Source organism: Scleropages formosus, chromosome 16, assembly GCF_900964775.1.
Source record: "Scleropages formosus chromosome 16, fSclFor1.1, whole genome shotgun sequence".
Taxonomy (NCBI): Eukaryota; Metazoa; Chordata; class Actinopteri; order Osteoglossiformes; family Osteoglossidae; genus Scleropages; species Scleropages formosus.
Window position 1 is genome coordinate 15,777,395 of NC_041821.1, and position 24,961 is coordinate 15,802,355.

The 24,961-nt window shown below is 43.0% G+C and overlaps 1 protein-coding gene across 2 annotated transcripts; it reads right to left on the bottom strand.

Annotated features, from left to right (window-relative positions):
- Positions 1–1,949: 1,949 nt before the first annotated feature.
- LOC108933763 (guanine nucleotide-binding protein G(I)/G(S)/G(T) subunit beta-1-like) lies at positions 1,950–24,961 on the bottom strand. Of its 2 annotated transcripts, none has more exons than XM_018751052.2 (11): positions 24,587–24,961; positions 8,187–8,295; positions 8,046–8,084; positions 7,469–7,575; positions 7,304–7,367; positions 5,372–5,534; positions 4,987–5,053; positions 4,677–4,878; positions 4,344–4,560; positions 4,053–4,168; positions 1,950–3,837 (listed from the first exon to the last, which is right to left on the bottom strand). In XM_018751052.2, the coding sequence occupies exons 2-10, from the start codon at positions 8,241–8,243 to the stop codon at positions 4,062–4,064; spliced, it is 1,023 nt and encodes a 340-aa protein (XP_018606568.1). In that variant the 5' UTR covers positions 8,244–8,295; positions 24,587–24,961; the 3' UTR covers positions 1,950–3,837; positions 4,053–4,061. The 2 variants fall into 2 exon arrangements, with proteins under 2 accessions (XP_018606568.1, XP_018606569.1); XM_018751053.2 differs by lacking the exon at positions 24,587–24,961 and adding an exon at positions 21,650–21,671.

Sequence of the window (24,961 nt, forward strand, 5' to 3'; positions counted from 1 at the left end):
GTGGGAACCATGTACCCACGCTCTCGGTTGTGTTCTGGTGCTCTATGGTCTCGGCTGTGTACTCACATGTTGGTGCTTGAGTTCTCTGTTTTGCAACAATGTGCTTTAATTTTCTAAATAATCTATTCAGTATTTATTTCAGAATTTGTATTCCTCACGGGGGGGGGGGGGGCACAGTGGGTTTGACCGGGTCCTGCTCTCTCGTCGGTCTGGGGTTCAAGCTCCGCTTGGGGTGCCTTGCGATGGACTGGCATCCCGTCCGGGGTGTGTCCCCTCCCCCTCCAACCTTACGCCCTGTGCTACCGGGTTAGGCTCTGGCTTCCTGCGACCCCGCTTGGGACCAGCAGTTTCAGATGGTGTGTGTGTGTATTCCTCATGCCAGCCTACACACAATATCACAGTTCACTAAAGTTAACCTTATGGAATCATTATTTTTAAAACATTATTTCATATACATGACCCTGCATAAAAGTTCTGCAGCTAGCTTGAAATTACCCTATAAAACTGGTAAATAAAAAAACAGCAACTTCAAAAAACTTGATTGAAAATATTTACAGACATGTGTTTCATTCAAAAGAGCCTCATATTTGATGCAATAGATTAAGGAAATATTGCTATTCATTCTATTTACTTTTTTCAGACATCATTTATGGTGTTTGTGTGATCAATGTGGTATGGGCTTGGAATGAATGAAATTTTTCAGAAAAAAATCCATTATATATTTTAATGGAATAATACTATTTTAATAATGGATTAGGTAACGTCAGTGTCTGCTTTTTGATATTCAGTCAGTTTTCAGGAATGAATTAGGACTAGTTAATGGGTATAAGTGTAATAGCAACTATTTAGTTATTCTTGAGAGATGAGCCCCTTTATGTGTGGCATTACTCAGAACGACCACAATCGGAGTGAATTTTCCACACACAGCATATAAAACTCTCCATGTTACCTGTGGCACTAGAATTATTTTTCACAGACCCCACATTTATATGGAAAAATAAACAACCAATTATTTCACTTTGCAAACTGCAATTTACAGATCATGGGTTCATTTAAACTTATCCCAACCCTTACATAATGTGATTTTCAGGTGTTCCTTAGCAGAAAATGTTGAGATAGACCATCACCCGCAGAGAAGCTGCAAAATCCTTTTGGGGAACTCTTACTTCCATTTTACAGTTTGTCAGCATTTCCTATGAGAAAAGTACTACCATACACTGGTTCAATGTTTGGGCGACAAACCCTTGTATATACAAACATTTTCCAATTCATTTTCAAAAATGTATTCCTTCACTGTTGTAACGTAAGGGACAAGCATAAGCAAAAATATGTTTGTAAAACTTTTAAGTACACTGGCAAAACCAAGGAGAAAAGGATTTAAAAAGTAAATAGCTCAATTTGCTACTATGTTATTCTGCTAAATCATTTCTGTAAGAAGACATTTGTGAGCACATTAAATAATTCCTATCCTGAAAGGACAGCCTTTGATTTTAGGTTTTATTACAGGCACATTTATGACAGGCAGCTGGTAGCGTAGTGGTTGGAGCTTCTTCTCTGGACCCACAAGTTGTAGGCTTGAGTTCCATCTCTAGCTGTGGAACCCTTGAGCAGCGTAAGTTGCTCCAGTAAAATACCCACCAGTACAAATGGGTAAATAATCATAAGTTGCTTTGGAGAAAAGCACCAGGTAATTGTATTAGCCACTAATCACTGCTAAAGCGCTACATGAAATCGTCGTTCATAGAAGCAAAGTAGAATGAAAAGCAACAGCTCGTTCAGTGCCCTCTTCCAGTCGGTACACAAATGTTACCAGCTCATACATTGTAAGCCATTCCTTTCTGAAATCCTCCAGCTTCAGTGCTGTGTGTATAACTGGGTTAGGGGTCTTGCAGTGAGACATGAATAGGCAAAAAGATTAATCTTACGGAATAAGGAGCAACACAAAGAGAAACATCTCAAACTGCGTTTTATTACATCTTAAATAACAGTACATTTTAATATAGTTTCTATCTTGCATCCAGCTTTCTGCAGTACACTGAAAGACTTTAAAATTAAATACAAAATGGTGAAGAGGGTACAGTGTGGTGCAGCTCTAAAGTAACCTCATGGAAAGAAAAAATTTGTCTCATTCAATTTTTTTTTTTTTCTTAAACACGCCAGGCCTAACGCACAATTACGTCACATCTTTTTTGTACAGTGTTGCAGAGGAAACAGAATAGATGAGATGCAGCTACTGCTAAAGAGTGCGTTTATGGCGAGACAAGAACAGAAAGTTCCGCCCTTCAAATGGGAGTCAGGTTTGTATTTATGCATTCTGTAGTAAACAACGCCAGAAAAACCTGTGTTACAAAATTGTTCTAGCAGTATACTTTTCAGTACTGGAAACAGTTTGCTACAGAACATTTTTTCGCGCTTTATTTGTGCGCATGCGTGTGAGACGGTGTTCGGGTGTGCGTGCGAGTGTGGCTGTATGCACACGAGACTGAGTGTGAGCGTATGGACTGGTGCAAGGTCAGAATACATGGGCTGGTGCAAGGGAGAGTATTAACAAAAAAAACAAAAAAAAAAAGAAAAAGAAACGGCCTTAGTATCGTGTCACCATAACTCGTGACGGGTGTGGACATAACAGGCGAGCGCTTCCACCACCGAGATTGGAGCAGATGTCTAACTGGCAGTCCGTGGGGTGCCCTGGCTGGCCTGCGCCCCTGGAGGGTGCGTACGCAGCAGAGAATACGATGGCAGGGCTGCAATGCAGCCGTCACAGTCCACAGAAATGCTCCTCTCAATATGTGCCTTACGAAGCAACTCCACAGAATGCAATTATTTTGGGTTCACCCATACAATACAAGTTCATTTTTAACACAGCAGGATATTCAGTCATTGATTTCAACATTAAGTGTTCAAGCTGTGTTTCGAAGAATGGAAGAACTCCCTCCACTAGAACAGGATGTTCCAGAGTGGTGACGCTAGGTACAAGTCCCACATCCCTCTAAGTGCTCCCTCACACTGAGCCCAGGTCCAACAAATACAAGAAAATGCAGACTGGTGGGGGTTAATCTTAATTATTCTACACTACCCAATAACAATATGAGGAACTGTTAACTTTTTAAAAAACAAGCATTCATTACCTTGATCAGCGTGTGCTTGGTTAACTGACACTTCAACATTATTCAGTATACACAGTTTCTTTGTGTGGCAAGACAGAAATAAGGAAAGAATTTAAAACCACCTGACACTAAACCTACAGAACTGGTATCCTCTGAAAGCTGACTGTGGACTTTCTAATAAAGCTCTCGCTTTTAGATTGCAGTAAATTGTTTTTCTCATGTGATAAAGCTGGATAATTTTAAACTTATCTACAAACTCAATTCTAAAATACTTAAAAGACTGAGATAAAACAAAGATTTTCATTCTCCTTATAACATAAACCAGAGTTCACTGATATAATCCTTGGATTAAGAGAAAAGAAAAAGACAAAAAAAAACCTAACAATTTTTGTACAATTACACTCCAACATTTTTTTCAAGATACATGACACTTGTGTGGGATGATAGTGTTTTTGTTTTCTATTTCAAGGTAAAAACATAAAATGGTCCCAGAAAATAAATGCACAATTTCGCTTGATTTTTCATTTTATACCACAGGAAGTCTCCGCTGCTGTTAGCTGGACGACAGACGATTGTGCTCTTCTTTTGGAGGAAGAGAAAGGCCTTTCCCTTCGCAGGTTGGGGTGTAGGAGTTAGTCCTTTTGTGGCGTTTGAGAAGATTGGATATGCAATGAATTTTAACATTTTAATGTTGGAATGATCTTCCAGTCAACTTGAATCCAAATATCATCTACAGGTACAACAGAAAACAGTAAAAGGAAACAAAGTTAGTCAAGCACAGCTGGAAATTTCTTCCTCCTCTCAGCAGCACAGGGGAAGCATGATCAAACAAATATACCACCTGGGGATGCTACGGGCTCTGGTTCCACACTCCTGCCCCTCTTCACGCACACACAGACACATCATAACCACACAAAACTGCAAGAGAAGGAAGGGCGGACACACCTCCAGACTTCAGTTCCATATCTTAAGGAAGCTGTCCCAGGAGCCTGTGGCGACAGCCATGCCATCGTCCGTTACGCCCAGGCAGCTCACACGGTTGTCGTGGCCAGCCAGAACACCTGGAAAAGCAGGCATACACAGGCAAGGAAGCTCAGGGTCGAGACAGCAAAAGTATTCATTGCCCTGGGTCACAACAACAGTGCGCTTTGTGTGTGTGTGGAACTTCGTGTTTCATTGGTATCACGTGGATTGCAGATGTTCTGGCTAGCGCTCTGCTGTTGTGGGCTCGCCCACCTGCACGGTCTGCCTTGAGGGTGTCCCAAACGTTGCAGTTGAAATCATCGTATCCAGCCAAAAGCAGGCGGCCACTTTTGGAGAACGCCACAGAGGTGATTCCGCAAATGATGTTGTCATGGGAGTATACCATCAGCTCCTGGTCAGCCCGCAGGTCAAACAGCCTGCAGGTAGCGTCATCTGAGCCCGTGGCAAAAGCATTGCCATTGGGGAAGAACTGCAAATGCGATATGGGGGACACAACGTGAGCAACAAGGGGAGCTCAGATCACAGAACCAGTGTGCGCCGAGGCTCATCATTTCACATACGCGGGGGGAAGAAAGCGGGACTTACGCAGATGGCATTGATGTCAGACTCGTGGCCAGTGAAGGTCTGTCGACACATGCCTTCTCTGATATCCCACAGTTTGGCAGAGGCGTCGCAGGCACCTGAGACAAATAGCCTAGTATCGGGTGCCAGGGACAGGCTCATGACATCACCGGTATGGCCCGCGAACGTGGTTGTCTGCTGGCCGGTTTCAATGTCCCAGAGAGCACTGTGGATTGATTAGACACAGCAGACACACACGGGGTGGGAGTTAGCCCTTCAGTCAGTCACTCGCGCACTGATTTATGCCACACGCGTCTACAGTTCTCACACTCACCAGGTGGTGTCGCCAGAGCTCGTCACAATCTGGTTGTCGTCCAGGAAACGACAACAAGACAGGTAACCTGAAACACAGCATGAGCACAGGCTGTTCTATATGGGCACGCAGCAAACAAGAAATTACTAGCGGACTGATGACAGGACGACAATCGGAGACATTTCAGAAACGGTGCCCGTTTTGATAAGAAATACAGCAAAACGGCAAAACTCAAAGCGCAGATCACTTCTGTAGGGCTCCGACGACTCAGAAACTGACGCACTACTTGCGGTACCACTGAACTCTAACCTTAGCTAATTGAGTTTTTAGGCAGTGCGCAAAGCTGCCCCTAGCAATCCAACAACAAGGGCACCACGGGGCAAAATGTGAGGCTAGCAGTGCGTACCTGTGTGCCCGGCCAGCTCGCGGCTCACTCGTACGTTGCCCTCGCGGGTCTTCAGATTGTAGATGGAGCAGATGTTGTCCAGACCTCCGCAGGCAACGTAGTTCCCAGAGGGTGCGTAGGCACAGGTCATAACCCAGGAAGAGCGCAGGGGGATGGCGTGCACCTGTGTCAGTAAGCCGTTACGTCTATAAGTGGGCTTTATTTTACAGAAAATCCAACACAGCTGGCTGTCAGCGTGAACGTACAGTACAGGTGAACAATGTTGTGCGCCTTTGGGCCGTGAACCCATTTCAACCCTTTTAAAGAAACGCTGAAGGAAGCTTCAACGCTGAGGCATCCAGTCCCGAGAGGACCGAAGTGGTCTTTAGCCAAACACTTCCCACAAATGAGGACACAAGGTTTATCTGAACATGACGGCCACAGGACCTGGTGATACGTTCTAAATGGCAGTGCCTATAAAAGGTAAAACCAGAATAAACCCGTAACTGGGTATGCAGACACTTGGTATGTAGACACTCGCTCACCCAGTCATCAAGAATTGACCCCTTACTGTGGTATAAGGAGCCTGTCCTCACATTCACCAAAACCTTCTGTGAGGAAGTGTATCAAATCTGTGGTGAAAAGCTTCAAACCACGCAAACTGTTTGAGCCAGCCGCTCAAATCTAACCAGCCTCAAAGGGACGAGCACACAAAACAGCTGTGTGCATGAGCTGAGCGTGCTGGGAAAACAGGCGCTCTCTCAGTTCTTGTTTACATAAAACACTGCACTGTGGCATCATGTGCACATCCTTGTTTTCGGTGCCTTATTTGTATTTACTTTGGTATCATCACTGCCCAAGTTATTTAAAAAAAAAAAAAAAAAAAAAAAAAATGAAAGCTTCTAAAAGGATTGGAACAAACTGAAAAGTGAGAAAGAAAACTGCTCTGGGACACTGGGAGCCAAAATTATTATAAGTCATCTACCACACAAAGCGCTGTAGAACCTGTTTCCCAGTTCATTTTCAAACAAACTACATCGTAGTCAAGCCATCACTCCAGTACAACTATGCCCATAGTTCATTCTGCTTTCCAATTTACCCTTCCCTAAACTCCCTACAATCATTCACACTTCAGTACAGCAGAGCAACATAACACACACAGGATGTTTTTTTTTTTTTTTTCCCCTTTTTAAATACACAGACTGATCAGGATTTGAGCCCATGTCCAAATACAGAGCCCGGGAGCTTTGAGGCACCAGTGCTACATGTTGTGCTACATGTTGTGCTACCATATAAACAAACTTTTAGGATGGGGCTGATGTTGGAAGCGGAAACATATTCTGATCAAGTGCACAGATTTTCCAGAAAACCATTGTGTTGGGTGTCTCAATGGTTATATCAACATGTATGGAGAGAAGAACAGCAACTACTCTTCTTCCTAGGTGCTGGGCTTTCAGTTCACCAATAACCACAGCTCAAACCACATTCAGAGCAAAGAGCCAGAGAGAAAGTCTGTGGTCCCCTTCAGGAATCGTCCTCCAAAGTGAGATCAGCTTTTACACACAAATTCTTACTTCATATTCCAATTATGCCATGCATTAGGTGCAACCCATTGCTGTTTCGTATTTTAGAAAAGCTGCATTTAAAAACAAGAACAATCATTTTACAAGTTTGATGGAAATGTGTACAATCTACTGCATACCCTACAACAGAAGATGTACATGTCCCTGTATGTTCCAGTCACTATCTCTGCGGGTGTTCAAAAAAATACATTCGTAGTAAAAATTATCTACAGCTATCAACCTGCCACCAATGACGCAATCATCTTGCACAGGATAGAAGGTGTTTAAAAATAAAAAGAAATGCCAGATGTGTGCTAGTGGGTCCTTGCAGAGGACTGTCCTAGTTGGTTCCCTTTTTTTTAAAACATGATGTACCAATAGCAGCTCTTACCTTGTTAGTGGTGTAACTGTCCCAGATGATTAGCTTTCCATCCTGGGAGGCACTGACAAGGAGCCTGAGGAGAAGTGTTACATTGAAACCAAACATTTGACATCAGGAACTACAGTGAGCGAGTTATGGGAAACCCATCTGAACATGACCCTGCCACTCGCTCACCTAGAGTCGGTACCCCAGTGCATGGCATAGATCTTAGCCAGATGGCCTCTCAGTGTTCGTCGAGTGCGCATCTGGATTCGGCCAACAGGATCTATGTTTGCCGTGATCTGGAACATAAGCAAAGCACAGTTATTTTAGAACAGAGCTGAAGCAGCACAGTACTGTACTACTGAGTATAGGAAAAGTTGTTTATTGGCAAAATAGTTAAGATGTAGCAAATTTCTCTAACTCTACCTTTTTATTCCACTAGTAATGGAACGTTAATCTGCAATATCTTTCTGTATCAAATGCATATATATTCCTCACATGCATTTTGTTACACTGCTGTTCTGTATTAGTGGGTGATTATGTGAACTGCATTAATTTGTGTCTCTGCAAGGTGTTCTAGAAGCCAGAGGTCATGAGGGGCAAATTCATGAAGGTAGGCTGCAGGATCTGTGTGTTTAAGTTAGAAAAACACTTCAGCAACAAGAAGGTGAAAATACTAGTGAGATCAGCATGCTTTGGGAGTAAATTCTGAGTAAAAGAAGAAATAAGACCACCACTGTTCGCAGCGGTTCAGAGTAACCAAACTTACCTGAGATAAAGTAGCATCTGCACAGGCCTTCCTGGCATCCTACCAACAAGGACAGAGAGAGGCAGATGTAAGTCTCCTTCAGGATTAGGTTATTTGAGGAGAATGGCACTGGAGGGTGGGGCAAGTCACACTCCCACTTACTCTGATCTGGTTCTTGAGCTGCTCGGCCTCCTGGCGCAGCTGATCGAGTTCACTCATCTTCCTTTGCTAAATGGTAGGCTTCACTCTGGCCGGCACAACACTGGCTGATCTGGGACCAAAAAGAGAGCAAAGCATTAGCGAAGGGCGCCCCCGTATGTCGTAGGCCAATTTACAGGCTCCGTGCCAACAGTGACACGCGACTGTCCGGTAGGGAAGAAGCAGCAGAGAGAACTGACTTCAGAAGCTCCCATGAGCCTAAAAGGAGGACATCAACTACATCTCATCCTGTCCGACCGAAACCCATTTACCCCATGGCAGCACATCAGGGTAAGGTCAGATGGGGAGGGGGGACCTTTAGAAGGTGCCCAACACAGGTCTTTAGGAGTTTCAATTCCTGTGATACCACGGACGTGCTCTTCTCCGGGCACGCCCCACACACCCTCGCACCTTCAACATGTTACCCAGTTCTCTTATCAATTAATTCTAAGTGATTAATCAATACCAGTAAACAAGTACTGTCAAAGGAAGACATTTCACTTAAACTTTGCTGCTGTGAAAAACCCTTTTCATACAAGGAGATTATGCCCTTGCTGGCTGGATCTGGATTCATGACGGGGTGTTCTGCTGCCACCGTGTCAAGGTCATCTGTTATGCAAAGTAACTAAAACCCACATTGACACAATCTGGCTCACACAACTGTGGTGGGATGATGCTCGAAGATAAACAGCCTTACAGAGACAACTCATTCTTCTCCAGCAGAACAGGCTCGAGGCACAGCAAGTCACTGCAGCCATCATGTGACCCTTCCCTAGCGACAGTCGGCATAGCAACTCCTCTTCCCCAAGGGCCTCTGGCCCCACTCTCCTCCCAATGTCACCCTGTAATCCCAGGACACCGTTGATTCAGCTCCTCCAGGCAAATCCTGTTAAGATGACACCTGATGACACCTGTTGATGCTGCTTTAAGAGCCACCGATCTAGCTGACCCCAATCCCACAGGCCCCTGAACACATTAGTTGAGGTGTTGCTCAGGAGAACCACCTGGATTCTTGGTGCTCCTTGAAAGGAGCAAGCCAGTGCACCTGGGTTACCACAGAACTTACAAGAGCCCCAAAACCACAGTTCCAGAATGTAGTAAACACAGTACATTTAGTAACATGACTGCGGGGGGACTTGCACCACAGAATGTGGTCAGGGCTGGAACATGGACCTCAGGGCTGTGAAGCCGCCAACGAGCACCATCACCCTCTGAAAAGCAACCCTGATAACATCACACCTCGAGTTGAGCTCAGATTTGATATGCCTAAAGCAAACCAGCAACAAGAGTTCATCTCTTGTTCTGTAGACAACTTCTTATGTCAGAATCAGAGATGCTCTTTTTTTTTTTTTAAACCAAGATGAAAGTTATACACACAAAGTGGCTGAAATCACTCGTCCCAAGTGGGGTCGCGGCGAACCAGAGCCTAACTTGGCAATGACAGGGCGCAGGGCTGAAGAGGGGAGGGGACACACCCAGGACAGGATGCCAGTCCATTGCAAGGCACCCCAAGCAGGACTCGAACCCCAGACCCACCAGTGAGCGGGACCCGGCCAAGCCCGCTGCGCCACTGTGCTCCCCTCATGAAAGTCACAATAAAGCCAAAATAAAATCTGAGTGCAAAAAACCATTATGTGTCAGCTGCCAAGGCGGCAATTGATTAAGAAGCAACTTGCAGGTCATAAATTTGACATTTTGCTCATTTTCATCCAAAGCAAATCAGATTACAAGCAACTTTATTCATTCTTTAATTTTTATTAACAAGCCAGTTCCTTCAGCACCACACTACCTGCTCCATCGCTGTACCGAAATCCTGCCAAGCTATGTATGACTTGTGTGCAGTATAGCCACGGACGGGTTGACTGAGCGCCACGGGACCTTACCTGCTGCTGCCCTGCTGGTGGTGCCTGTACCTGTACAGGAGGAGAGTGCCCAAATGAGCTCCTCCTGCAGAACACCTCAAGAACCTCTATGCTATATGCCCTCCGCTGATTGGCCAGCACCGCTAACTGGGTCTGTATCAAGTCAATGTGCCTAAACCCCATAATCTTCTGGATAAAGAAATGTCAGAGCTGTGTATTTAAGTGCCCCCGCCCCGCAAACCAACATGACCTTAATCACACTGCTGCATGTATCAGCTCTGACAGACAGTCATTCTAATAACGGCCGTAAGGACTACTCCAAGTGCTTCATTATTCGAAAGGGTCACAAAAAGAGAGGAAAATAACATTTTGTCAAACGAAATCAGATGATGAAAATGATAAATAACCATGAGCTTACGAAAGTTTATCACTTACACATTTCTCTATGTGCAGGGCCTCAGTTTGGGACTGTTGTCAGTCACCTCACCAGTACCGACACCAAGAAGCAGCCACACTCAGCAAACCCAGAGGTTCTACGTACGTTCGTTACATCTACACATCGTCCAAAGAGGGCTTTAAAGTAACTACAACAAAACCTTTAAGCATGCTGGCAGTGGAGCAATTGCTTCAGCCTACTTTAGCATCGAAGGACCTGGATAGCTTGGAACCATTAATACTAGGTGTCCATCAGGCTACTCTTCCATGACCTGAAATGGGAACAGCAACATGAAAACGGCATGAATCATCTTCAAAAGAACACCTATATAAGAAAAGCTGTGTTTTATAATGAATAAAGGTAGAGGCAGTATGAAAACGCGACTTTTGAGGTGAACATTACAGCGTCATACAGTTCAAGCTTGCAACATGACAGGTGACCAAAAATACAGTGAATGTGTAAACCCCACATGAACCAATGTATGAAGGATAAATCCAACACACACACACCTTATGCCTACTGTCTTTCCACAGCTGCCTAACAAGTTTAAATTTGATCCGTTCGCAGGGTTAACTGTTCGCTAGGTCAAGGTTTTTGCAAGTCCACGTTCTGCTTGTGTTGAGATGTGGAACAAATCCATTTGTCTACTTCTGCAGCCTTTCCGTTGCATGTCTCATCTGCCAGTTTTGGCCAATAAAAACATTAGTGTGTGCCCATACCCACTGCACGTGGGTGACTTGGCACTCCGGCACATCTGGGTATTCCCCAAAATTAAAATGACGATGAATAGAACCTGTTCTGAGAGCCACTTATGAAAACGGTGGGACCGTTTCAGTAAGTGTGGTTAGTCAAGTGAACTATTCTGAAGGTGATTAACAAATCTGTACTGTACCCAATCATTTTCTTGAACACACACATTCGATGTATTTTTAAGCACACCTCATTTAAGTTTAAGCATCGTGTAAAGTTAAAATCGTTAGCGTTGCACAAAATTAACAAGAGTACCCAAAACCCATCACTGCAAACCAGCACCTGTGGCAGGTTTGGTCTGCAGTTGCCTGTTCACCTCCACACCCAAGTATTTTAGTCTTAGGTTCTTCAACTACAAGATGACATCTGTAACCACTAGACCAGCTGCTGCTGTATATCCCCGTTACTGTTGTACAACTATTACCTGGCTGACTACCTCTGCTATTTTAATTATTTCAGTACACACACTTATAAACAGTGAACTCCACCAGCAATGACTATTCTTCTGCTGTTACAAGGTTACATTAAATTATTCAATTATGCATTTTATTTCTACCAAGACCTGCAAGATTCATATTCCAACAGGAGAATTACCGAAGACAGCAAAAACTAGTAGGGACTGGTTTATTTAAAAGAAGTAATTTATTTAAAAAAATCAGAAGGTCAGTATACTACAATGACCATAGGAAAAACAAATGCTCTAAGCCAGAAGTTTACTTATGAACACTCACTCACAATTGATAAGCAGTTATCTTAAAGCATAACAGTGGGGGTCTGGAGCCACTCGGGACAGTCACATCAATATTTGCAACTAATCACAATTTCAATGTGTTCAACTATGAGGTCTCCTTATGGCATAAAAGACCACATACTGGTTACTGATACAATTACGCTTTCCTTCAACTAAATGTAACATTCAACAAAATGCTGAACTGCTGATACGTGAGCAGTAACTTTGCCACGGAGGTGACTGATAATAACAATCATCAGCAAAACATTCAACTGGACTCTTCTGTGGGAACTATTAGAAAGAACGTACAAACTGAAGGGCAGAATACTGCTTTCAGAAGACAAAGTATGGCAACATTAACTCTGTGTGCCCATCTGTCAAGAAATCAGTCTCAGCTACATGAACATCTAAAGTTTCTAGCTGGTTTTAACAGATGTGACTAGATACAAATTACAGACGGACATTAAAATGCACTGATTTTACCACCCAATCCTTTCTTAGGACATGTTTGTGTCCTGCAGTCCAACCACTCCAGTCTTCATCCATGTCGCCCCTCTGTTTACCCAATTTCCGTTTTGTCAAACTTATATCCATATTGGTGTGCAGTGTATTTGGTCTGTGAAACATTTTTCAGTGACTTATTTACCCAGGGGCTGTACTTTTAGTTGTCAAAAATTTCAGACCATGTTGTCAAATAAGCCAAGAAGCTTACCAAAAAAGGAGAACCATAAATCCAGGGTTTATTATAAGGACAGGGATCACACTCGTACAATTAAGAGCTTTTCAAACTATATTCACTGAAAGCACTTAAAAGTGGGATTCATTACAGAATACAGCCCGTAGAACAGAGGACTATACAAGAGATGCTAGTAGCACTAGAACACTTGCTTTACATGACATAGAAAATGTTGAATTCTCTGATTTATTAGAATAATTTAAGTCCTATCGATCCTGAATACAATCCCGGTAAAGAGTCAACCACCTTGTGATTTCCTTAGTACAGGGCTATTCCAGGCCCTCCCCACCAGAATGAAATGTTCACACCAGATCGCCATAAAGGCCAGAATGCATTCTTTGCTGTACTCAGAGACACAGCTTCTAACCCTATTCCACAGAGAGCGCATGCTACCCAGGCGTGGGGAAAGCAGCAACATTCCCGTCTTCCGTTTCGCACGCAAACCCCGGCCACTCTTCCTGCTTACAGCTTCATTTTTCACATTTCTTGCTTCCTCCCATCGTCGTTATCAGATGCAATCAGGTTTTTTTTCCATAATTCCACAGATTTTTCTAACAAATGTGGATTTTTCCATTTCAACAGAAACTCACTAATACTAAATCGGTTTTAGAGAAAGCAGTTCTTGCAGACACAAGGAGCAGTTTAAGAAATATTTAAATAAAAACCCATTCTCAAACTCCTGTTCTTATGCAACAAAATTAGCTACGTCTCTTGGTTACAACTCCAATTCCAAAGAAGTTAATAAAAGGAGTGATTAGTAAATTTACTTTGACTTGTATTCAAACAAAAACTGTATAAAGACAAGGTATTCCGCGTTTTACCTAATTAACCGCATTGCTTTTTGAAGATGTACGTTAATTCTGAAATTGATGTCTGCAACACATTGCAAAAAGGTTGGGACAGGGATAGTTTAAGACTAATAACTAAGTGACAAGTTGAAATAAGGTGATGTGAAACAGGTGAGGCAATTGTGTCACAGTATATAAGAAGCCTCCAAAAAAAGGCCTAGTTCTCGAAGAGCGAGGATGGGTCAAGGCTTGCCAATTTGCCAACAGATGCGGCAGTGAATAATCCAGCAGCTTGAAAACAACTTTCCCCAAAGAAATAGGTAGGGTTGTGGCCATTTCACCTACTAGAGTGCACAATATAATAAACATTCAAGGAATCTGTCAAATCTTAGTGCATAAAGGGAAGGCCAAAAACCACTTCCAAATGAGTGATCTCCGATCCCTCAGACATCACCGCCTTAAAAACCATCACGCGTCCGTAATGGATATCATGACACGGGTTCAGGAATACTGCAGTAAACAGCCAGTCAACACCATTCACTGCTGCATCCACAGATGCAAATTAAGGTTTTACTATGCAAAGCAGAAGCCATACATCAACACTGTCCAGAAGCTCCGCCGACTTCTCTGAGCTCGGTTTCATCCGAGATGGACAGTAGCACATCGGAATCATGTTTTGTGGTCCAACGAGTCAACATTTCAAAAAGCTTTTGGAAAAAAAGCCATTGTGTTTTCCTGGCCAAAGTGGAAAAAGGACCATCCGAGCTGTTATCGCCATCAGGTCCAAAAGTCAGCGCCTTTAATTGTACAGAGGTGTGTCAGTGCCCATGACATGGGTAACGTGCACATCTGTGAGGGAGGGCACCATCAATGCAGAAAGATATAGATACAATTTTGGAGCAACACGTTACTGTTTTTGTTTGAATGCAATTTGAAGTAAATTTACAGATCACCCCTTTTTCTTTTTATTAGCATTTTCCACACTGTCCCGGATTTTTTGGAATTGGGGTTGTAAACTAATCTTAAGACTCACAAGGACACTCGGCAGATCTAACAAATGCAAAAACAAACCACAAACGCCATGCTGTCAGTCTCTACAAGGACAGCACCAGATGTCTTAGAACACATGACACATAAAAATTGCACAACATGCCACCAAGTGCCAGCCTTTACGATCCCACTTGACTGCTTCACTTAGCCAATGACCCAGCCAAGGAGCGGGCTGAGAGATTAGGTTACCAACAAGATGCGAAGCGAGAGCACCAAACGGTACAACACGAATACCACTGGGATGTGGCGAACCACAGCCTGTAGCCTCACCTCTCCAGCATTTGAGAGGCAAACAACTCAGTTATGCAAATTCGGCAAGCGTACTGGTTTTGCACATGACTGCAAGCAGGTACTCTCCACATACAGGACACGCTATGTTAAAGGACAGGCTGCGAAAGAGAAACTACAACTGGACTACTTTCCACCCTGATGTTAACTGACTGCAGACTAAAAAATTCCATGGTTACACCTCTTGGGAAAGAAGGGCAGTTTAAAATTGCAACTACATAGTCTCTAGTTTTTTGGTGTTGGAATTCCTTGGTTAATCTGCTTTTTGGTGCGAGAGGGAATATATCATTAGTAAATCTAAACATACCGAAGAACCTGGATAGGCTTCAAATGGCGCTTCAAAAGTTCACTGCGCTTTATTTTATTTATTGTAGGATAGCTGATATGATTCCATGCACTCCAGCAGACATAGGAGACAAGGCACAGCCTCTCAGCTATGATCTTTGGTCACAGTCATACACGTAGAAGAATTTAAACTGTCACACAGCCCCCACCTCACATTAAGCGCATGGCCGTATAACTTAAGTATAAATTTAAATTTAAAAAAAAAAAAAAAGGATTCTATGTAAAAATGTTCATTATTTAACATCAAACATCAAAATTTGTGAAAATCCATCATCTTCACACCCTCCTAATCAATCCAACAATTTATCCCATAAGCACGTGCAATATTTATCAGTTTCCGGCCACTTTCGACTGTATTACCTATACAATCGGTTGAAAAATGCCATCTCCACAAATTCCTATTTAATATCAATCTATCCCATAAATATCTGTAGCGATTGTCATCTTGTTATTGATCACTGACACGCACAAATCCCAGACACGAGTGGTAAACATTGTGGACATTGTAAACATTGTAACAGTGGGGCGACACGGTGGCACAGCGAGTAGTGCTGCTGTCTCACAGTGCCTGGGTGGTGCAAGAGTATGTTGGTTCGATCCCTGCTCAGTCTGTGTGGAGTTTGAATGTTCTCCCCATGTCTGCGTGGGTTTCCTCTGGGTGCTCCGGTTTCCTCCCACAGTCCAAAGACATGCTGGACAGGTTCCTCCATAGTGTATGAGTGACAGAGAGAGAGAGAGTGTGTGTGTTCCACTGATGTATGGATGAGTGACCCAGTGTAAGTAGCATATGTAGCAGTGTATAAGTCACCTTGGTGAATGGGGTGTGTGGGCTGATTACACTATACAGAGTTCATTGGAAGTCGCTTTGAAGAAAAGCGACTGCTAAATAAAATAAGATAAAATATAAAAGTGGAAGGGACCTGAAACACTTTGGTCACACATTCGTATACTGTTTTGACACACATTACCGCAACTTCAATTTGCAAAACAAAGTCAAGGTCTCCAAAGATTCAAGGCAAAAACAAGAACCATCAAGCTACCTGGACTCACTTATGATGAAGGTCTTTAGCGCAGGAGTTCTGAACCTGGAATCTATGGATCCCTTAGGGGTCTGTGATGACAGTCATGTGTTGAAGTAACATTAAATAATTTCATTAACAAAACAAAATCATGCAGCAACTGGAGAAAACTGTGTAAATGTTTCATACTCGTTCACAGCAGACTTTGAACAGTAGCTATCAAAGCAAATTTGCCTCATATTTTGCTCTAACTTTAAGGCAATACGTTTTTGCGTCCAAAAAAAATAAATGAGAGCCGCACAGGACATTTCAGAAGCTGAAAAATTTGAACCAGTATTTTACTGCCAAAAAACTTCCAACTTTTCCAGGCAGCAGGTGCTGGGTGACTGCTCGCACTCCAGGTAGCCACATATTCAGTCACGTTACAAGTCCGGCAGCATTCTTGCGCATCACTCACATGCCCGAGACTCTTTAGCTTTTCACATAATAAATATGACTTACATGAAAACTGAGGCAGACCACTTTGTAGTAGTATTTCAGCAGAACCCTTCCATCACTGCCCAGTGTAGCACTGAATAGTACAAGGATTGATGGGAGGACGAGCAAGGTGCACAACCCCACAACTAAGACATCTCGAACTCTGCCAAGCTCATTCTTACACTATCACATCAAGTCCTTGTTACCAAAGTTCAAGCACTTTGTTTGCTATTCCAAGGCAACAAAATTTCATTTTAAAATCTGAATGTTGCTGCATTTGAAAAGTGACTGTTATACGCTAGTACTGCAACTAAAAATACATTTACTTTTTTGTGCATCAACAAAAAAGTACCAACTCAAAACAAAAGCATAACCTTCAATATAAATTTAATAAAAACCACACTATTTCCTTAATGTGAGGCTGTATGCAAAGAAACAGCAACTCCAACAGTGGTGAGTTCCTATTAATTCTACACTTAATTTCTATACAGTGGCATAAAAGTACACAGGAGAGAAAAACTTAATATGTACAGTGTACACGCATACTATACGTAAACCCCACCTGTAATATTTAAAAACAAAGACAATGCAGAAAAGGCCTAACAGAAACGTCCATCGCGATCTCCACTTTCCCGCTGCACATTGGGGCGCTCTACTACAAAACAGTGGTTTCCATAGCAACCCCATATTCACAGGTGCAGAGAGGGTGCAATATGCATCATTTCCAATTGAGCCCTTTGAAATAACCACAACAATGCACACTGGACAAATTACCCACTGTACAGCTGGATGCCTGCAACAGGCATCAAATTAGTCAGCTTGACCCTTTTGAGGTTGCAATTAAGTCGTGAAGTGTTATACGGACATGGCAAATAGCAGCCACCAGCTTGCTGTAGGCGAATGCCTGACATTTTTACTGAGATTAATCATCGGAATGCCACGAGCAGCTGCCTTTGGGGACCAGACCACAACATTCAAAGAACTACACATTCACTTTCCTCCATTTTGCTAATATGGTAAAATTAAGTGAAACAGAACCTCCAAACCAACTGAATTAGTAATCATCAACAAATACAGTTCACGTTTATCTGTATCTTTTGTTTTACAGCCTGTGGAATGAAAAAGCGGGAGAAGTGGATACCGTTTGGTGTGGGTGCTGCCCTTTGAGAGGAAGATGTAAAAATCAGGTGCCTGGCTATAACTAAACTGGAACTAAATGGAAGGGGAAATAAAACACAAAAATGTATGATTCTGTAGTAATCTGGTCCAAAACCCCAGACATTCTACAAGATATAAATAAAGCAGAAACTTAAATGCTTTACCGTTTTGTGTGGCATGATGGTGCAGTGGGTAGCACTGGTTCGTTCCCAGCTCAGTCTGTGTGGAGGTTGCACATTTTCCCCATGTGTGGTTTCCCTCTAGGTGCTCTGGTTTCCTCCCACAGTCCAAAGATGTGTTTTGAGTGAAACAGTGACACTGAGTGCCTTTAGCATGTGCATGTATTCATGTATGAGTGCTCTATACTGCTCTGGTGTACAGATGGGTGAACGACTGTAGGGAGTTTATTGTAGCTAACAGTAAGTCGCCTTGGATACAGATGGCAGCAAAATTCATCAACAATCATTGTATGTCATTTCGAAAGAAAGTCTGCTAAATGAATACATGTAAATGTATTACGTATTGTTTACCAAATCTCCAGAGTAATATATGGAGATGTACTTGTTTTTTTTTTTAAAACTCAGTTAAATGAGACAGCCTTACAGTATGGCATTGTCACTGAAAATTCAACAAATTCCCAAAGGGATTCCTGAAAAGTATATTTCCACTGATTCAATTATGCTAATAATGACACTTGTTAGCACGATAGCATTATAGCAAAATCCATACGGCTGAGTCTGGATCATAAAAAAGATAAAAACGAGTACGACGACTGAGCACAGCAGTAAATTCAAAAGCTGAAATCCAGAGACAGTAAGAATTTAATCCTATTCCCATTGCTCAGGGAGAAACAGCTGGCCAAAGGCGGATTTAAAGGGCAAAATCTGTATAAAAATAAATATGCCATACAGCTGACAAAAGCTGGGTAATTCGGCACTATAGCAGTCTGTCTGTGTTCCAGACGAGCACTAAGCCTAAAGAGCGAGAGGCGTCGCTACAGCCGCTCTCGGCTCAGCCACGGGACACAAGGCAACCTGCAACTGGCACAGCCGCACAGGCCGTTGCCATGGTTACGGAAAGTGCAAGAGACTAGAGAGCACAGTCCGATGTTCAAGAAGCGGCTTGCGCGGAAAGGCAAATGCAATATTACAATACGGACGTTTAGCTTTTTAACTGCAGAATTTTGTCAAGACTATTCCATTAATAGGAACAATACAAGATTTGTAATTATCTTGCATTTTCTTTGACGTACCTAGTTTTTCCATTCTTAAAAGCTTTTATCTAAAATTAAAACCTGTATTGTGCATTTGACTGCAGCAAAAGTTCCTTTAAAGAAATAAAATAAACACCAGAGAAAATCTGTCTTGGGCAAAGAAAAAACTGCTTGAGTACTGAAATGTCCCGTATGAGAATGAACGTCGCAATAAAGAAAAAGGCGGTGTGCTGGTAATATGTGCAACACTTAAGTAACATGTTGACAGTTACCTGGACCATTCTGAACCCAGAAGCCTGGTTTCTGACAAATTCTTTCAACAATGGCTAATGTATCACACAGTATGGTCTGCAGATGTATAAAAGATTACAATTTCAGCCAACATAAGAAGCAATTCAAACTTCACCTAACAGGATATTAGAAGCACTTCATTCCCCCACATTTAAAACTGTGTTACAAAAAGGCTTCATTAAAGATTTTGCTTCCAGCAAAGAAGAGACTGCAAATGGCCTACTTTTAAACACAGATCCTGCCTGTCTTGGTATATATGATGCTTAAAACTCAGTGCTGCCTGTGATTTTATTTTTATATATATATATATATATATATATATATATATATATATATATATATATATATATATATATATAAAAATAAATAATATACATATATACACATACAGTATATGTACACTTGTAGCCAGCCTTAGAGCCTCAGTGTATATATACCAAAATGCCAAAAATTTTCTATACATTTTTAAAACACTCATACTCACTGACTCAGAAAATTACCAAATAAGCTGAATATACATAGCATAGGTTAATGCTATACTATAATGAGCCTGTCAACATGTACATTGAACAGAAAGTCAAAGACCCTCCAGCAGGACCCCTTAAAGCCCTGGAGACACATAAGGCAACTTACCAGTATTTTACCGTTTTAGCTGGGAATCTAACTGAAGCTATTCGGAATATTATAGCAGCACAGGTAATTGGGTTTGAAAGAACAACCTTTAAGTCAAAAGTTTTTATTATGAACTGCCAAGCTATCTGCAGCCTGAATGACACTATTAGTATAGTATTCAGTTTTATTAATGGTCAAATTACACAGAACACACACACTACAGTACTGCAATTGTATATATTCCAACATCTGCAAATGTCAAATTACAGGATGGATGCACATCGTTATATATATTAAAATATCACTAAAACCCATTTAAAAAAAAAAAAGATACCACTACTTCAGTAGTTGATATTCGTTATCATAAGAGTTTCTCTTCATTAATTACTCTAATACTGTATGGCTGTCTACCTTTGCTCGTTCAGCTCTCTCAAAGCCCTTAGGCACCGTACTCTTAATGGACGCAAACACAACATAGGTACATGTGATGCTCAGTGTCTGTGTAACTAAGTTGCATGGTTTAGAGCAAGCAACAAAGCAGAACTGCAAAGAAATCAATGAAAAATGCAAATCAGTTCAGACTCTGAACAAGCTGACATTTTTGTATAGTCCAGATGGAGCCCATAATTACTGATATTACAACAGGTGACTCTAGCAAACAATGGTTGATGAAGGTTGAGAACCAAATGCAGCACAAACCAATCTAACTGTGAAGACCACATGGTGCTGCTGGTCACTGCTCTGCTGTTGGGAGGTGTAGAAACACAGTTTGGTCCTTGAAATGGGTAAAACGTGTCATATAACTTGAAGTAGGGAAATCTCTTAGGGACTCTTCATAGAGCCAAATTCTCAAAACTCAAATGGGCGTATCTCAAGATAAGAGTGAAAAGGGGTCTTGAATGTCGTATCACTGGGCACAGCAGACATCCCATGAGGTTCAAAATGTGGGAAAGAAAAATCACAACACCCAAGACATAGAAAATGACAGGATTTCTTAACAACTGTTGCACAAGGCTGCTGTCTATCAAAAAATACTGACTCACTCAGAAGCATTTAGGCACAGACAAGCAGGTTTTACTGAAAAGATGAAATATTTATAACAATCTGCCCAATGTAAAAATAACATGCTAAGTCACAAGATTTAGCAAATGTAGTGATAAATGCAATAAAGCATCCGATTAAAGTTTAAACTCAGCTCCTAAGGACAAAGCAGTGAACAATGAGTTGTTTTCTCAAGTTAGTTGAAAACATAAACAACCAAGAGATGTGATAAATTATAAAGTATGAACATAAAACAGGAACAACACATACTACTTCACTGCTGGCCACAACAAAAGCCAGCTACTAATGCAACCTTACAGACATAACACTGACATTTTTGGCTTAACACAAAACAACAGGCTATCGAACCAAAACTTTCAATTGTTCAAAATCTGCATACAGCACTGTTACTGAGGTAAGATGTGAACTTAAAAATAAAAATGCAATTTGATCTCTGCTGAGGAAAAACAGTTATGTTGACAGCACTGCTGAGTCAAGTATGTGGAAAACTTACATTTATTCATTTAGCAGACACCTTTCTCCAAAAGCAATTTACAATGTTATGTTACTTACAACTACTGACCCATTTATACAGCTGGGTAATTTTACAACAGCAATTTAGAGTAAATACCTTGCTCAGGGGTACTAGAGCTGGACGTGGGATTCGAATCCGCAACCTTTGGATCCAAATGCAGCAGCTCTGATCACTACACTACCAGCTGTCCCTGGTTTAAGGAAAAAAAATACATAAAATGCATTGTTGCTACACTGTATGTCACATTCATGTCTAACTAACCTTTCAGCAACTCCACAGATGAAGTACCACAACACTTTTGGAGCAGCCCAGCTCTTATGCCCCTTGCCTGACCTGTATCCCTTAAAAAAAAAAAAAAAAAAACCAAGCTTGACAAAAAACTACATGGTCCAATTTGCAGGCCAAGCATTTCTTCTGAAAGAATAGAAAAAAAAAAAAAAAAAAAAAGACAGGACTTAACTGATGTGACCTTCCTCGTCTTCTGCCATCACAGTGAAATATTAGGCTTTGAAATGCCATATTGAACCTTCACTGACCACCATTTCTCAGTGCAACACAGCACTGAGATGCACCCTTTAAAGGGCAGGCAAGGCTGGAAGGGACTACATTAAGACCCAGAATACTGAACAGACCAAACTGATTCTTCTGCACTGGCTCATGTGGAAATGTATTTCAAGCAAGATGTCAAATGCTGTGTATAGAACACTTATAAGGACCTAGGAAAAAGATGTGACCAGGGTGCTGCTGTGAAGACATCCCTGTGTCACAAATCACACCTGTTTGACACCGTCACCTAAACGCTTTTGAGAATGGAAAGCATACGGAGTACAAATTTTAAATTTGTGTCATCCTGATCAGTCACAGAATTTAAACTGGCCCATGCAGTACACAGAAAAGCCCTCATTAGCAATAAATATGAAACCCTCCACATGGGAGGAATGAAATCATCCAAAGTTGCTTTATTTAAATTAAAAATAATAAAAAAAACAATCAGCTTTACTTATGCAGGCTGAGATGGTTCCAAATAAGCATTTTCAGGCATATTAATCTTTGCTGAAAGAGACAAGAGAAGATTAGATCAGGTCCAACTCCCACGGATATTCTGTAATTCTATTACAGTCAAATGACATGCCACGCCACAAATGCACAGATTCCAACCCCGACCCTCATTTCAACAGAATGAACTTAAACGATGGTCAATCTTGCCTTTAATGGCCGCGATGTGCACGGAGCAGTAAACCCGAGAGCGGCGGCGCGCCAGTCTGGCCGCGCTGTCAAACGACGCCGCGAAGACGTCTCGAGCTGCGGGAACGCGCCGTGCCCGAGCCTCCCCGCGCGCGCCATCTTGTCGGCTGCAGCTGCTAGGGCCCGGAACACAGGAAGCCATTCATTCAGAGGGTGAATCCCTCATTGTCGAGGCGAGGGACACCGATACGACCCCTTAAGACGTGCGCTTCTATTCAGAGCAACACAGAAAACAGTTCAATGTGCCAGTACCGCAGGTATTTCAGCACCAAGTCCCGCTTTTACAGCCCCGTGGGTGTCGAACGCTCGGCTGCAGAAAAAGCAGCCGTCTGTCCAACCAACGTCCTGTCTTGGTGCGCTTGGCAAACCGGGCGTCTCGCGCCTCTTCCTTCCGACATTAAGACAGAGCAAAAAAAAAAAAAGATTACTGCTCTTTCACCCATGCGTAAAAGTTGTTTCTACTCCATTAAATCATTAACGTAGGGTAGAGGAGAAAAGCCTCTCGACCGAGACGAACGAAGCCAAGGCTCCAAATAAAGAGATTGGGACAATCCAATTGTCAGCGGTTCTCTAAAACCAACAACACAGCAGCACGAGTAATACCAGCTTAAAACACTTCCTCGCACTAATTCTGCCCTCACTCGACAAATCAAGGGCTGTGTTAAATGAAATACTTACGTGAATATATATATATCGTTATATGAATATGTATACATAAACACCCACTGACCTCCCAGTCATGAAAACCCGCTTTCGGGTGTCGCCGAGACACTTACATTGCAACGACTAAAGAAAAACTATCATATGAGCAGGCGACACTGAGGTACACATGTGGCGGGTGATACAGGCGGCTAAAAAGAGGGGGTGAGAGGTGGAAGACAGCGCCGTGCGTGCGCGACATCTTTCCGCTGGGGAAACGAGTCCCCATTTTTTTTTTCCACCCGGACCGAAGGAGCCGCTTCTACACACACCGACCGTTTCGAGCGAAACATCCCTACATTGAATTTCCGTCTTTGTGTGACTCGAGCACAGCGAACGAGTGTGTGCACGAGGCCGGCGGAAGCGCGAGCTGCTGCAGCCCCGCGGAGGAGACGCCAGAGGGTGGTGGGGCTTGGCGGCCACCGCACCGCGGAGCCGCCGGCCCTCGCCTTCCTCGCCCCCGGAGCGGCACTCCTCCATCACCGCCGAGCGGTTTTCACACACACACACCTTAAGTTAAAGCCACTTCAACTTGCCACTTCTCCATTTGGGCTTCATCTTTCTCTTCACGTACTTTAATTCCGTGCTTCCCGAAGCGCACTTCCCCGCCAGAGCTACGCGAAGGCTCGGCGCAAGCAAACGGGAAGTCGGACGCAAACCGACACGAAGCGGCTCCTTCCCTTCCTTCAGCCCCGTTTTCTAACTGTTCATTTCATTTACATTCTGATTCGTTATCGCTAATCCAGCGGACCACCCTGCTTCTGGCTGCTAAATCGCAATATTTTATATAACAACAGGAAGGAGAGAAACCGTATATCTTCCACAAACGAAACGTTCATAATTACATTAACGAAAAATAACTGCGAATTTTAACATCGGCGACAGTACTAAGTATGTCGTGAAAACGTACGATTATCATGACATATTTGTAACTACTACCTTTTTAATTCTGTCTAGGAGGCCAGCGAACGAGTCCACCCCACCCCCGTTATTTAACAGAACGAACCATCGACTTCGTCGACCCGTTTTTAACCCTTTCCCGCGCCCCGGAATAAACCGCAGAGAACCGCCCGCGTTTTTCATTCTTACCCGTTTCAGTTGAGGGTGTCCGTTGTGTCAATGCATTGACCGGTGGTACCGAAGACAGACCCTCCGCTGTGCTGCTCATCCACCGGCGATCAGCGCTCTTCAATTCGAGAGGGGCGGCACTCCCCGGAGCGGGACCGCGCACTGCTGCAGAGAGACAGCCCGCCGATCTCTCCAATGTAGCGCCTCTGCCGGCGTTTTCCTTCGCTCTGCGCTGTCTCCAGCCCGTCGCCGCTTCCCTAAGCTTGCTGTCTTTCTCTCGCACCCTCGCCACACTCTCTCGCGCGTCTCCCACACCTCAGCGTCTTCCAGCGGCCATGAAGGAAGAGCGATGGGCGCGGTAACCCTGCGCTCGGCTCCGGGAAACCCCACGCCGCA

What these genes read in the sequence shown, in the direction of transcription:
- LOC108933763 (XM_018751052.2), bottom strand. Translation starts at nt 8,243, where the DNA reads ATGAGTGAACTCGATCAGCTGCGCCAGGAGGCCGAGCAGCTCAAGAAC. An exon ending in ACAGTTACACCACTAACAAG is followed by an intron (nt 5,535 to 7,303) that starts GTAAGAGCTGCT and finishes TTACTGACACAG; the next exon opens with GTGCACGCCATCCCCCTGCG. An exon ending in CTGACATCAATGCCATCTGC is followed by an intron (nt 4,561 to 4,676) that starts GTAAGTCCCGCT and finishes TCGCATTTGCAG; the next exon opens with TTCTTCCCCAATGGCAATGC.